The 13,458-nt window shown below is 37.3% G+C and overlaps 1 protein-coding gene across 2 annotated transcripts; it reads right to left on the reverse strand.

Moving 5' to 3' along the window:
* Window positions 1-623: 623 nt before the first annotated feature.
* Window positions 624-12,854, reverse strand: LOC140156722 (uncharacterized). 2 transcript variants are annotated; one of them, XM_072179671.1, is made up of 9 exons: window positions 12,744-12,854; window positions 9,657-9,932; window positions 8,797-8,947; window positions 7,695-7,835; window positions 6,698-6,859; window positions 6,140-6,190; window positions 4,809-4,989; window positions 4,292-4,430; window positions 624-2,951 (listed from the first exon to the last, which is right to left on the reverse strand). In XM_072179671.1, exons 2-9 carry the CDS (start codon window positions 9,923-9,925, stop codon window positions 2,909-2,911), a joined length of 1,137 nt encoding a protein of 378 aa, XP_072035772.1. In that variant the 5' UTR covers window positions 9,926-9,932; window positions 12,744-12,854; the 3' UTR covers window positions 624-2,908. The 2 variants fall into 2 exon arrangements, with proteins under 2 accessions (XP_072035772.1, XP_072035764.1); XM_072179663.1 differs by having other exon boundaries at window positions 12,691-12,844.
* Window positions 12,855-13,458: the final 604 nt, after the last annotated feature.

Raw genomic sequence — 13,458 nt, forward strand, 5'->3', positions numbered from 1 at the left:
TGAATGGATGACTCTGCTTGTAATACACCAGGGAGTGTCTACACCATGTGGCATATGTGGAAGATTAAGGTCATTACTTAACTTCCATAGGGGTGTATGGATTTCAACATTTCAACATGGAATAGCCCATTTTCACTGCAGAATTGGCCATTTGAGGTCACTGTTGTATGTGACCCAAATAGACACGTTTAAATGACATCAATATCATGTGTACAAAAATGTACACTCATACAAAATTCTAACCCTATCAAAATACCAGTCTATCTCTTAAAAGTGTACACTGATTTCGCTCAATCTCTCAATAGACTGTTCTTATTCTAATTGTCTAAGTGAAAAAAGCAAATTATAGACATGTACAAAATATGGAATGTACTAAATAGAACATCATGTGTATGCATACTACCCTGGGTACCTCGTACATAAGTGTATGTATATTATAATGCTTCATTTTACACAGACTTTTAATTTACTTTTTTGCTGACAAAGACCCGCTAAATTAACCACACCATTTACTTGGGTCCAAACCTTATCACAGCCATTTGGGCCTACAGTGTTAAACTCCCTAAAAGCAAACTTGGGAGCTGAATCAGTGGCATAGCACCTGTGGAACATTATCTCCCCGATGCCAAGATGTTTTTGATTTTTCTGGCCATGCTTGTCCAATTTTGGGTTATCTTTTGTGTAAAACCGCATGAAATTAGCCTAGCATAGAAATCTTCTTGATTCCGTAAGCTGCTTAATTCTTCAATGGAGACTTAACACTAGTCTAACTCATGAATATCTTACACCATGGATACACCAACATTTTGGCCCCTGAAGGTAATCTTAATCTTGCCCCCTTTGCACCCACTGAAAGTCTCATTTCCCCTTTTGAAACCAAAAAAAATCATAGCTACACCCCTGAGGTGAATTAAGCATAATTCAATGCCCATAACTGGGTTGAAATGTTGGACACTGGATCCATACTTTTGCAATTGTTTACATGATAAGTCTTAATGAAATGAAGCTTCAATGTCCCAATAATATACTTGTAATATAATTATTTGTATTTATATTTGCATGGTTAAAACTTTTCTGTACATTGCACAAGGTATACTTTGGCATATTTACTTGACACATAGATGGAGTATAACTAGAAGCAGTGTTCAAACTAAGGCCGTATGGTGCACGATTGGTGCATGACTAGCCAGAATTGGTGCAAAGCCTTCCACCAAGAAAAAGAAAAAACTAGGGTTTCATCAGTCCAATAAAAACATTCATTGAGATTTTAGGCTCAAGCCATGAACCAAATCCTCAATAAATGGTCATATTGTCCCAACAACAAGATTCTTAGAGAGAACACTGACTGGAAGCTCTACTTGCTTAACTTACCCCATTGACCTAGCTCTGCATGTTCATCTCAAAACAAGATTCTACTAGCAAAGTTTGTGTTTGTGTGCATGCCTTTCATACGTATGCTTTAAGCATCTATACTCTATAGGTGAATTGCAGCGCATTGCACAAGTGCATGCAAAAACAAAACAAAAAAGGATGAATAACAAAGTGCACTTATGCCCAAATGTTTACAAGGAGAACTTCTTCTAGTTGAAATCCGTACACCCCCTATGGAAGACATGACCTTAATCTCCCACACAACAGGTGTAGATTTCAAATGAAGCAACCTATTCAGCTAACTACATTCGAAATTCACACCCCCTGTGTGGAAGATTAAGGCCATGTCATCCATAAAGGGTGTATGGATATCAACTGGATTACAATTGAAGAGTCCAACCTCTCTTATCTGATCCTCTTTTATACAAATTTCTGTGTTATGTGATCTTCATACCAAAGCATATAATATCTTTTTACCACTTTGACACCTTCATTTCATGCACAGAAACACTTAGGACATATCTATGTTACATTACAGCATGCAAATACAATCATTCAGTATTATTACCCCATACTGAGTAATATTTCTCTTCTCTGGCATTTCTAAGTACTTCTGAGATTTGAACATAATTCACTTATCATGCTTTTTACTTATTCAATCAATCAATGCTTGGTTGCAACTCAGCATGCCATGCGACAAAAATTAATTACTGTTGATCAAACACCAGTAGCGACTGTACAGCATTCAGTCATGGCTAGTGATGTCGCTACACGGTTTCCTTGTGATCAAACACCAGTAGCGACTGTACAGCATTCAGTCATGGCTAGTGATGTCGCTACACGGTTTCCTTGTGATCAAACACCAGTAGCGACTGTACAACATTCAGTCATGGCTAGTGATGTCGCTACAAGGTTTCCTTGTGATCAAACACCAGTAGCGACTGTACAGCATTCAGTCATGGCTAGTGATGTCAACTGTTTGCAATTTAACACTACAGTTTGATCAGCTTGTAATCGGCAGGCCTCATAACATCGCGGATTAATATCAATATATTATATTTTGAGAATTGCTTTGTGACATCTCGCCAGAAGCATCACAAGTTATTGATTGAAGTCTTAGACTTGTGTCTACATTCTTTAACACACAAAATAAAGACGATAACGGTCAACTATATCAATCTTAATGTCGGCCTACTTTTCGGTGTAGTGGTAAAAGCCTAACAATGCCGCCAATAACAAACTGATCAAAGTATAGGGCATGCTTTTCTTCAAGCGTTAGAAATTTTTCATGCAAAAATTACATACTTTTACAGCAATGCCATTACATATAGAATAATTCCAGAATACCATCTGCATCCTTGTTTAACCCTAACCCTCATAGCTCATACTATACCTAATCCTAACCCTGTATAGGGGTTAACCCTAGCTCTCATACCCTAATAGCAAATACCCTAATCCTAAAAAAACCCTGAAATAAACCCTGTTTGTAATACCCTACCACACACTGGATGCCAAATATGGATATTCTGGAATTACTTCAATTTGTATGACCTTTGGTCTGCCTCACACATTCCCTGAAACTAATCAAAAGTAAAAGCATAGAAATGCACAATTTACTTGGAAGCAATCTTACGTCTTCCAGGCTTTTATTTTTGAATATAACATTCTAAGTAATTTAAAACATTATATATACTGGCCAGAGATAATAGTTCTTAAATTATATCATTTGAATTGCCAAAATTATATAATTTGAAGTGCCAAATTTCACCTCTACCAACTGTTTAAGGTCTTGCAAAGGGTTCCTGGTGGGGTTAAAGATATGGTGGGGTTCCAGGGGCAGCCCAAGCTTTTAAAAGGGCGGTTCCACTTTGCATCATCATTTCTCAAGCATACCATTACTTTTTTGTTTTGCTTCTTTAGTTTTATCCAGAATATTTTTTCCTTTACACACAAATGGTGTATGTACCACAATTTACAATCTCATACACATGGTTTCAAACCATATTTCTGCAAATCTTCTGAACTTGCAAGAACTAATCAACTACCTGATTTTAGCCAAATTCAAACCATGTCATTCTTAACACTTACACTTAAAGTACTGTACTTTTAAGAGTTGCCAATGAAGTACTCAAAAGGGCTATGCGGTAAAATTGCAGCAAGTTAATCTGTGTTTAATACTTGCCACATTGGGCTATTCCACAAATTATTTACACCCCCTAAAGAACGAGATTCCCTTTTTAAAACCAATTTACAACAGAAATTACCCAATTGGGGTTTTTTTTCAGTGGGAATTCTTGGTGTTTTCCATCTTGTGAGACAAAACTAAAGAAGACGGGAGAATTACCATTTTTTTTTTGCATATTGGTTCAGGAATTTTGCTCACTTTGCTGATGTCTATGCAATTTGGAGAATTCCCATTTGTTTATGAATTTCACCAAGTCTTCTAAGGGGGGTGTAAGCAGTGGCGTAGCCAGGATTTTGGAACTGAGGGGGCACAACTTGTAAATGTACCGACAAAAATATTTTTTGCCGACGGAAGTTGGTAACGGTTGCCCCCCCCCAAAAGGATATCAGTTGCTAGCAACCGCAAAACAACTACTTTTATGTATAATTCAATTTTTAAACATTTTTTATACAATTTTCCATTCTTTCTTTCATACCGTGCATAAGCAAAGTAAAATATTAGTCCATTGATCACCCAAATTATTTTTCACAAACACCTTCCGTCTATCGACGGCCTCTCATGAACCGACGGCCATCATGAGCGGGGGGGGGGGGGGCACCGGCCCCCCACTGGCTACGCCACTGGGTGTAAGTAAACTCTGGAATAGCATATTATGATACCCATGTATCGTGGTGGTATTGTTAATATCCTAATTGTCACGATTTGGAATGACAAAAGAAATGGCACACTGGCTACCTTTTTCTCCTTGTTGACTGCACACACCATTTCCATATGAGTACTATGACAGCGAGGGCAGCAAACACAGCGTAGCGGTATAGTTGCTTATAACGTGATGGTAGCCACAGCAATGTGTAGGTTAGTTGCCCTGATTTATCTATTGAAGAAAAAGACACAGGTTTCCAGATAGGTAATAAAATACATGGAATAACACAATAACACACCTCTATACTTCCTTTCACCTTAAGATTAGTAGTGACCTCAGTGCTATAACCTGGTTCCAGCGCAAGCATGCCCACTATTCCATCCTGGTATGCAAGTGTATACACTTTCCTGGCTTAGGTTAGTGTACACAATTTGATATTGTGACCAATAAACTATGCATTTACATCACTAGCCAATTTGAAGTGAAACAAGTCAATCATTTTAAATAGATTATATATTGGCATTATGTCAACAAGATAGATCTCTTCAATCTTTTCTTAAATCTTAAATATTTCTTTATTTTCTCTTATAAGTGACTGGCATATCATACCTATAGAAGCAGCAGCATATGCCATGTTTGGTACACCCATGCGATAACTACAGGTTGGTATCCTATACTCCTCTGTGACAAATGTCTGGTCCTCCTGAGGGTCTATAGGTGCTTCTTCATTAGGGTAGATCTTCTTAAATAAACCTAATAACTCTTGAAGATTGTGCTTCAAGTATCCAGTCTGTTATGGAAACCAATAACACTTATTATTAACAGTAAAATTTACATATGTGCACTCAACATTTAGCATCTTGCTTCATAACAACGTTAAAAGGTACAATTTCTTTAAACAACAGATGAATGATGATCAAATGATTCCCCCTATTTGGATACAGCTTGCCAAGTTCAGATTCTTATGAATTCCATCCATAGCTCGGTTTGAGGAGTCAGAGCTCTGGGATAGTTTTATTTTTATTCTGCTCTCTGAATGTACAGTCCACCTACCTCCAGGGGTGTCTATTCTTCCATTATTTGCCTCCAATGGGACGGGAATAACTTTAGCCCTCTGAGGAACAATTTTATGTTTTGAAAATAAAAAATGAGAGAAAACAAAACCCACACACACAAAAAAAAGTTCCAAGAAGATTTTAAACTGCCATGAGACTACTATTTAACACTCTACTCTAAGGCTGACTTGTAAGCTTTATAAATACTAAAGAGCCTCAAAAGTCAAAGTGCTTTACAGTCCCAACTCTCTCTTCCCTTTGAACCATTAGTCTTTCTCTTGATGCAATTGTGCAGTGTCCAGACTACACCATCTAGGGAAGAATTTGAGGTTTGTAGGGAAGGCAGAATAAAACTAATGAGTCATTTAAGGAATAGATCAAAGTTTCCTTTTTGGGTGCATTTTTGTGGGATTCAGGATGGGGAAGAATCTGGAGAAGGATGTGGCCACAGCATGGTAGCGTGAGGGAATAATTAATTTTTGTTTGGAAGAATAGACACCACTGCCTCTGCTGTAAATATATCAGATTACTATCTGTCTAGGTTAAATAACAAGAGAAAATTGTTGAACCCTATTTTTATCACGTAACTGCTCTTAACAATTATAACTTCTCAATCTATTATAGGCTTCATACTAATCTTTCTTGCTGCCCTGCTGTACACTTAGAGATCAGAATAAAAGTTAATCAAGTGGATACCAATGGTGGAATTATAATCACTTGGGTGAAATATGTATTGTTTTACAACTTTCATTCCACTCACTGTTCTGGCTTGTGTCGCTGTTCTGACTTGTGGAATGGAACAAGCCATTTTTCACCATGTGATTATATTTTGACCATCACACTCATCATAGACAGATTTATATGCTATCACATACTTGTACTTACATAGTGAGTATGAGCACAAAATGCATACTGAGGTTTTAAAGTTTGCAGGATCTGTGGAAAGTAATGAACAGAAGAGATTGGCATTAGTTATCAACATTTATAGGTTAATTTATGCATATTACTTGTTGGGAGTGAAACTGTACAAAATAATGCATGTGTACCGAGATGATGCATTTAATGTACGAGCTCCGAAGGGGGGAGTGCATTGTATGCATCAGCATCTCAGTACACTCTCAGCATCTCAGTAGTATGCGCCTGTGCATATATACAATCAATGCATGGTTTGCATTTTTCTAACGCTTGCTCTGATTGGTTCTCGCTATCTAAGAATGTATGAAGGAACTCTTATTAAACCATAAATACAGTGGCTCGCATTAGCGAAATATGCACTGGGATTGAATAGCAATTTTCTTTGTATCGCCTCATCTGTTTGGGCCAAAATTAAAAGAGGACATATCTCATGATATCTGACAGTGAAACCTAACATTTTGTGGGAAAAATACAATTCTATTTCTTATGGAAATGTTACAATATGTCTTTAAGGAGCATGGCACTCACCTGTATATGCCTATGTAGCATGGTTTCTGATATTGCATTATGGGACAGTAATATCTTAACTGGTTTATTATCAGATTCTTCCTGCATTTCAGTAAGCTTATCAGTCAGGTCTACATCTACTTTGGGACTATGCTGAGTGTGTAGAAACGGTAGGAAATTCAACTGCAACAAGTGAAGTGAGACAACAAATATTAAGTTCTGCACAGAACCACATACATTAAAAACTTGCAACATTACAAAATTAAATGCAAATTCACATTATTTTCATGTAAAATCCATGTGTGTAAATAAAATTAAGACCGCTCCGGCCTCCACATATAAACTGCTCAAATAAAGAAAGTCTGCAGTCATTTAACCTGTCCTACGCCAAAACCTAATCGTGTTATGACAATTTAATTGATACGGTCGTATGCAAAATTTTGTTAGCTCCAATTTGATACCAAATTTGCTACCAAACACTCAAAAGTGACAAAGATTGATACCAGTTTATGGCATTTGGTGCATTTTTAAAAGTTGCAAATCAACACTATGTACGCGGTCGAAATTGCTTAGTGTGGTAATTTGGTCAAGCTTGCTTGCCCACGATGGGCCCCTATCGACTATCCCAAGTGCGCGCTTTATTCAATTGTTAATTTAAAACGCATGGTTTGCTACAGTGCTTTACTGATGAATACTAGGGCATGATGCGATCGATATGACCTAGTGGTTGTTTCGGGCTATGTCAATGGTCGCGCTCTGCTATTCACTTCTACAGGTCCGTGTGGTCCGTTTTTAATTTGCAACTTTTGAAAATGCACCAAATTTCATATACTGGTATCAATCTCTCTGAATTTAGAGTGTTTGGTAGCAAATTTGGTATCAAATTGGAGCTAACAAGATGCTGCAAACGACCTTATCAATTAAATTGCCTTAACAATATCAAGTTTTGGTGTAGGACAGGTTACATGACTGCGGACTTTCTTTATTTGAGCAGTTTATGTTATAAATTATCACAAACCTTGTAGAAACTAATGAAATTATGTTGTATAGGTTCAGCTACACTGCCAAAATGTCTTTCAAATCTTTGTATCTTCTCATCAGTGAGTGGATCACTGGCTCTCTCCCCTCCAATGTCATTATCACCTGCCACATAGATAAGCTGAGGAAGAAAAATCAGAAAAAAGTGTTCTAAAGAGATCTAAAGTGTATCATGTCAGAACTTTTGTACTTGAACCTTCAGGGAAAAAAGTTCATTTTGGCAGTTGCGAGGGCAGCCAGGCAATATTGCTAAGGCCTGTGAGGGCACCAAGGCAATCACATGCTAATGAATACATCCAAAGTTACACATTTTGAGGGGCACCAAGGCAAAGGCATGGGGCACCCAAGGCAATTGCTTTTGGTGCCTCTGGTTATTTTTTTCCCTGAACCTTCAAAAGGGTTTCTGAAAATGTAAGAACCCTTTGGATAACCATTACAGGTTCTTCATGCTTTTTAACCATGCAATGTTTCTCTAGAATGCAGTGCAAATGTATCCTTTTATGGTCCCTCTTGAGAACCATCAAGGCTTCTCTTGAGAGGACAAATAAAGAACCGTTCTGGAATCTTTTTATTCTTAGAATGAACAGGTGCAAAGACCAAAGCTTAGCTGACTGCAACCCTTTATGGAAATGTGGTTTACAATATTAGGTTTTCAGGAATGTCATTTGATGGACATCACAAGATAAAAAAAGATGTGACAAAATCCTGAAGGAAGCATGCCAATTCAGTTGGAGATAGCTAAACTGCATCAGAAATGATTGAAGGGTTGTTAAACCACACTGTCTCATGTATTACTGCAACCAGTAGAATGGCACTGCATCCTTGTACACAGACCCTAGAAAGAATCTATGGTCTATTGGTCTATGACTGTGCCTAGCAAAGTACTTTGTAACAGCTGGTAAGACATGATGCAGATGGTTCTGTCCCAACTTATGTCAGAGTCAAGACAAATATATTGTTTGTTTTAAAGCAGTTGGTTCTGCAGGAAATTACCAAATAAAAATTCAAATTTCATTTCAAATCTTAACTCATAATTCCATTACTGACAAACAACATAAGTCACAAATTATTTAGTTTCCTACCTTAACATTTTCTGGCACAGCATAGAGCTGTTTTAATCTTTGTGCATACACATCAAATTCCCAGTCATTAGCTATACTGCCTTCGTCTAATAAATCACCCATTAATATTACCACTTCTGGATGGACATAATCCATGACCTCTTGGAAGTACCTAAAAGAAAACAAGGCACAATATTTTAAGACATCTATTGACTTTTGTATCATGTATTTTATACCAGTAACTGTTTTATTTCTGGTATTATTACATGTAGAGTCATTCCTGACAATTCTAACTTGATATGGATATGTGTTGCATTGTAAAATGTTGTGATGGTTGTCATATCATCATACCAACCAGTCAACAAGTATTCCATGTAGCTTTTGCCTACCCAAGAGAAATGTGCTGGATGATGAATTGATGATGTACCTGGAGCTTGTGTGAAATAAAAGTGCAATTGGGATGTCCAGTACTGCAAGGTATGAAATTTGAATTAACTTTCTAAACAAAATTTCTAAATGAAAATTCACATGATTCAGGTGCGTATACAAAACTCCAGCAACCGGGGGAGGGGGATTTCTTGGTGAGCTAAGAAAGGATCATGAAACATGTAACTATAACAAATTGAACTTGGAGTGAAGTGTGCCTAATTTTCCCTTCCTTTAAAGCTGAAATAATCATATATGAGATTAATTTTGTCAAAATCACATGCACACAAGAGTTTCCCTTCTCTTTTTGTCCAATTTCTCTTTTCTTTCTTTTTTTATGGGGGGGCACACCCGTTTAATAAGGATTGTATACACTACTGTCATTAAGAGTTAGCGATCAAGTACAGCAAGTCTGGGCATGCCAACTGAACCCAAGAAGAAGATTTAAAACTCACCTTTGCAAATATCTGTCTGCGTCCCATCTTGTCACATAGCCAAGTAATGCTGGCTCATCCCGATATCCCTGGATTTGTGGGTCACCCACAAACAGTACCCGTACTTGATTCTCAGTATCTTTAGAGGCAAACAATTGATGTGCACTTGTTTGAGTCCACTGGCTATGTTTGAGGAGCATAAATTCTATGTATTCATTGTAGATTAGTAGACCCAGTGCTGTTATGATGACTAAGGATGTGATGGATGGTGGGTACAGAGGTTTCAACATCGCAAACCTGGAACAACAGCAACATAAATTGTTTTTTTAGTGGAACACGGACCGTACAATACAGTTCCAATAATTGGAACTCACAGCTCAGACCGGGAGTTCCAAGAAGTGCTGTGTATGTGTTTAATGGGCATTCATGTACATACTTAGTCGTTGGCATGAAGAAATCATTGCTCCATAAATGATTGCAAATTAGACATTTTGTAATCATTTTTCACCACAAAATATGATAATGAAAACACTAAACCAATCACATATCTGACATACATCCATCCAGGCCTTGCTGTCTAGATTTTAAAGTGGTTAATCACTCGCTAGCATGATGCTAGGCGAGTGGTTGATTTTTCACAAATATCACTTATTGGGTTTAATCAAGTTGAGCTTAACGCGGCTGTGTACTCTAGCCATTGTTTCTTTCTCAAAATTGAGTTTTTATGATATGTTTGTACCTTGTTATGTTTTTTATAAATACAAGGAATGAAAATCCAGATTTGTAAACTCCAACTGCAATATTTTAAGGATTTTATTTCACTATTCCACTCGTGTTTGAAATTGAAAAGGAAAGAAAATCTTTGTTGTACCAGCAAGGTACACGCGGCGCAACAACTCATCGCGTTGCGTATCGCGCAATTTGTTAACGACAAATACGCTGGACGATACGCTGACGCTTATCCTGCACGCGCTGGCAAGCATCTTATGGAAACACCACGGAAGCACTGATTTCACAAAAACCTAGTGGTCAAATGGCTCCGTTTTAGCTGATAAAATGTGGGTTTTTTCAAGTTCTTTCCCGATTTAAATATCAAGTTATGAATGGATTTCGCTCAAACTTCTCAAGGGGCTGTGGATTTACCCGATGTTCACGTAATATAAGTTACAAGAACGAAAACTGTCGCATTCTCCTGTGAGATTCGATGAAAGTGCAAAATGTGACCACTTTAAACTTCAACGGCCATTATTTCAATGTTCATTTTCTCGGTAAAATGACGATTTAGGTAATACGATAACTCAATAAATACAGCATCTATAGGTAAGCAAATATGATCATCGTAAAAAGCATGATCGACTCAAGAAACGGTTTTCTCATTTTTTATATTTTGGTCTATTTCCGATTTTGGGCATCATTTTGTGCAAATAGGCGTTTTTGAATTTTAAAAAGTTCATTTTGATGCCTTATATGGTCAATATCTCAAAAAATAAGGCCAATATCAAAAAAATCAAAAAACCGTTTTTGGAATGGAGCCTCAAGATTGAGCTCAAAACAAAATAAAATATTTTGGAAAGAGTGTTTTTTGTTATGATGTACCTAACAAATATTGCCAAAAACTCACTTTTTGTGATTTTCTTCAAATTTGTTGTTTTTACCCCAAATCTATATTTATATTAAGATTTATTGATGTCTTGCCTTCAGAAAAATGTATACTTTTATATTTTTTGCGCCAATAATTACAAATTTATTGCACTTTTACTCAATGCATGTCTGAGAGTACACAGCCACCTTAAAACGGTATTGTATTCATGTTGAAATGCGTGTGAAGCGCGCTAAGCATCCCCTTCGGGTCCGAGGGAGCGAGATGGAACAGCCAAATCTCGGCAAAAGCAACCAATGGCCTGGGAAGAAGTGTTCTATTGCAAGTGATGTCATGCCGACCGACAGAATATAGGTATAAAAGGCAAGTTTACCTTAAAACACATTCGTTTGTCAGCCAAATTGGCCCAAATCGGGCCCCAAACACAATACATATTTTGCATAGGAAATTAAATATTGTCTATACTTCACTTGACCCAAAAATTTATTTTGGTGATGAGAGAATTGCACTTTATGGAAATTTAGAGGGATTCTGATAGCAGTTCCACAAAAAGTTGCTCGACATAAGGCTATGCTGTTTTGTTTTTTAATTGATGCATTAAATGTTGGCTGAATATTTTTGATGAAAGTCAATCTTTGACCAGCAGCTGCAAGATCAAGATGTAACTTTGCTACGGAAAGCGCTATAACAAAACGGTATTCAGTTTTGGCTTTCTTTACTCAAGGCAAGGGCTTTAATTTGATATATATATATTTGATGTGGTTTGATGCCAAATTTGAATTCACCTTTTCCCTTTTATACCTAGGGGCTGTGCAATAATTATGAGCCCTGGTAAAATTGGGGGGCAAGAAATTTTGGCCAGCCGAAAATGGGAGGCAAGCAATTTTGGCCAGCCGAGAGGGGGGGGGGCAAGCAATTTTCGGCACACATTCATGGGGTGCCATAAAATGCTCGGAAAAGGCTTCAGTACGGAAATGCTTTAATATGCAAATTTTCCTGCTCGCTGCGGTCGCAATATTCTAGGCCATTTAAGATTTCCAAATTGGGATCCAAAATATTTTGGCACATGTGTAACTTTAGGTGAAAGGAGGGGGGCAAAGATTTTTTGGCAGGCTGAGAGGGGGGAAAGCGATTTTTGGCAGGCTGAGACTGAGAGGGGCAAGCGATTTTGGCGGGCTGTTCGAAATTTTACACCCCCCCTGGAGGGCTCATAATTATTGCACAGCCCCCTACAAATAAACAGTCAAATGTAAACCTGTATTTTTATCTCGAGCTAGCTGCAACTTGACTTCAAATCAAGTTTGAATGCCATACCGGATACCGTACATGAGTATACGGTATTTACTATTCGATATTCGGTAAGCTTAAAAAAGTAATAAAATGTTTTGTAAAAAAAAGTGTCTCCTCAGCTCAGTTAGATCACTGAGATCAGCCCTATAGACCACGGTAAATTACCTTGGTGGTAAGGCAGGTGAAACGGTAGACATCAGTCTCATCACATATTTTACCTCTATATTAAAACAATACAGCTTCTTGAATACAATCTTCGTGGTAGAATATCAGGCTTTATTCGTTGTTTACAATCATGCACGGCTCCTGTAATTTATTGCCGGCGAAACAAACGTTTCTGCTACAGCTTACAATCGTGATCTTGATAGAGGCATATAGCGCCAAGGAAACCTCTAAAACTGATACAGCGACTGTTTTGCGGCCAGGTGGTGTGCGTAACGAATTTCATAATGTGCTTTACTTTACATTTTTCATTAAAATCATTTATTTTAAATTTTTCATTAAAATCAAACCCATCAAACCTGAACAAAATTACAAAAAAAGTATGTTAGTTTGTTAGTAGGTATATATACTGATGGGTGGGCAAAAAGAGCCAAGCAAATTTGGCAGGGCAAAAAACAAAAACAACAACAACAACAACAAGTTCAGATAACAATATTGTATGCAGCCAAAATCATTGTGCTTGTAGGATAAGAGCTATGGTTGAAATGTCTAAAAGCCATATGTGACACGATCTGGTCCATGGGGGCCAAAGGAGGCATTTTTGAAAATTGAGTTACTGTAATTAGCTGTAATTATTAGGCCTACATTATAGCCCTACATACAATAGGCTATCATTTACTGAAAACACCAAAGGTCTAGCATGCTTGGTTCTAAAGTTATGAAGTTTTTTGATGTCTATTTTCTTATGTAGGCCTATTTTATTGTTTTTTA

The sequence above is a fragment of the Amphiura filiformis genome, chromosome 1 (genome assembly GCF_039555335.1).
Source record: "Amphiura filiformis chromosome 1, Afil_fr2py, whole genome shotgun sequence".
Classification (NCBI taxonomy): domain Eukaryota; kingdom Metazoa; phylum Echinodermata; class Ophiuroidea; order Amphilepidida; family Amphiuridae; genus Amphiura; species Amphiura filiformis.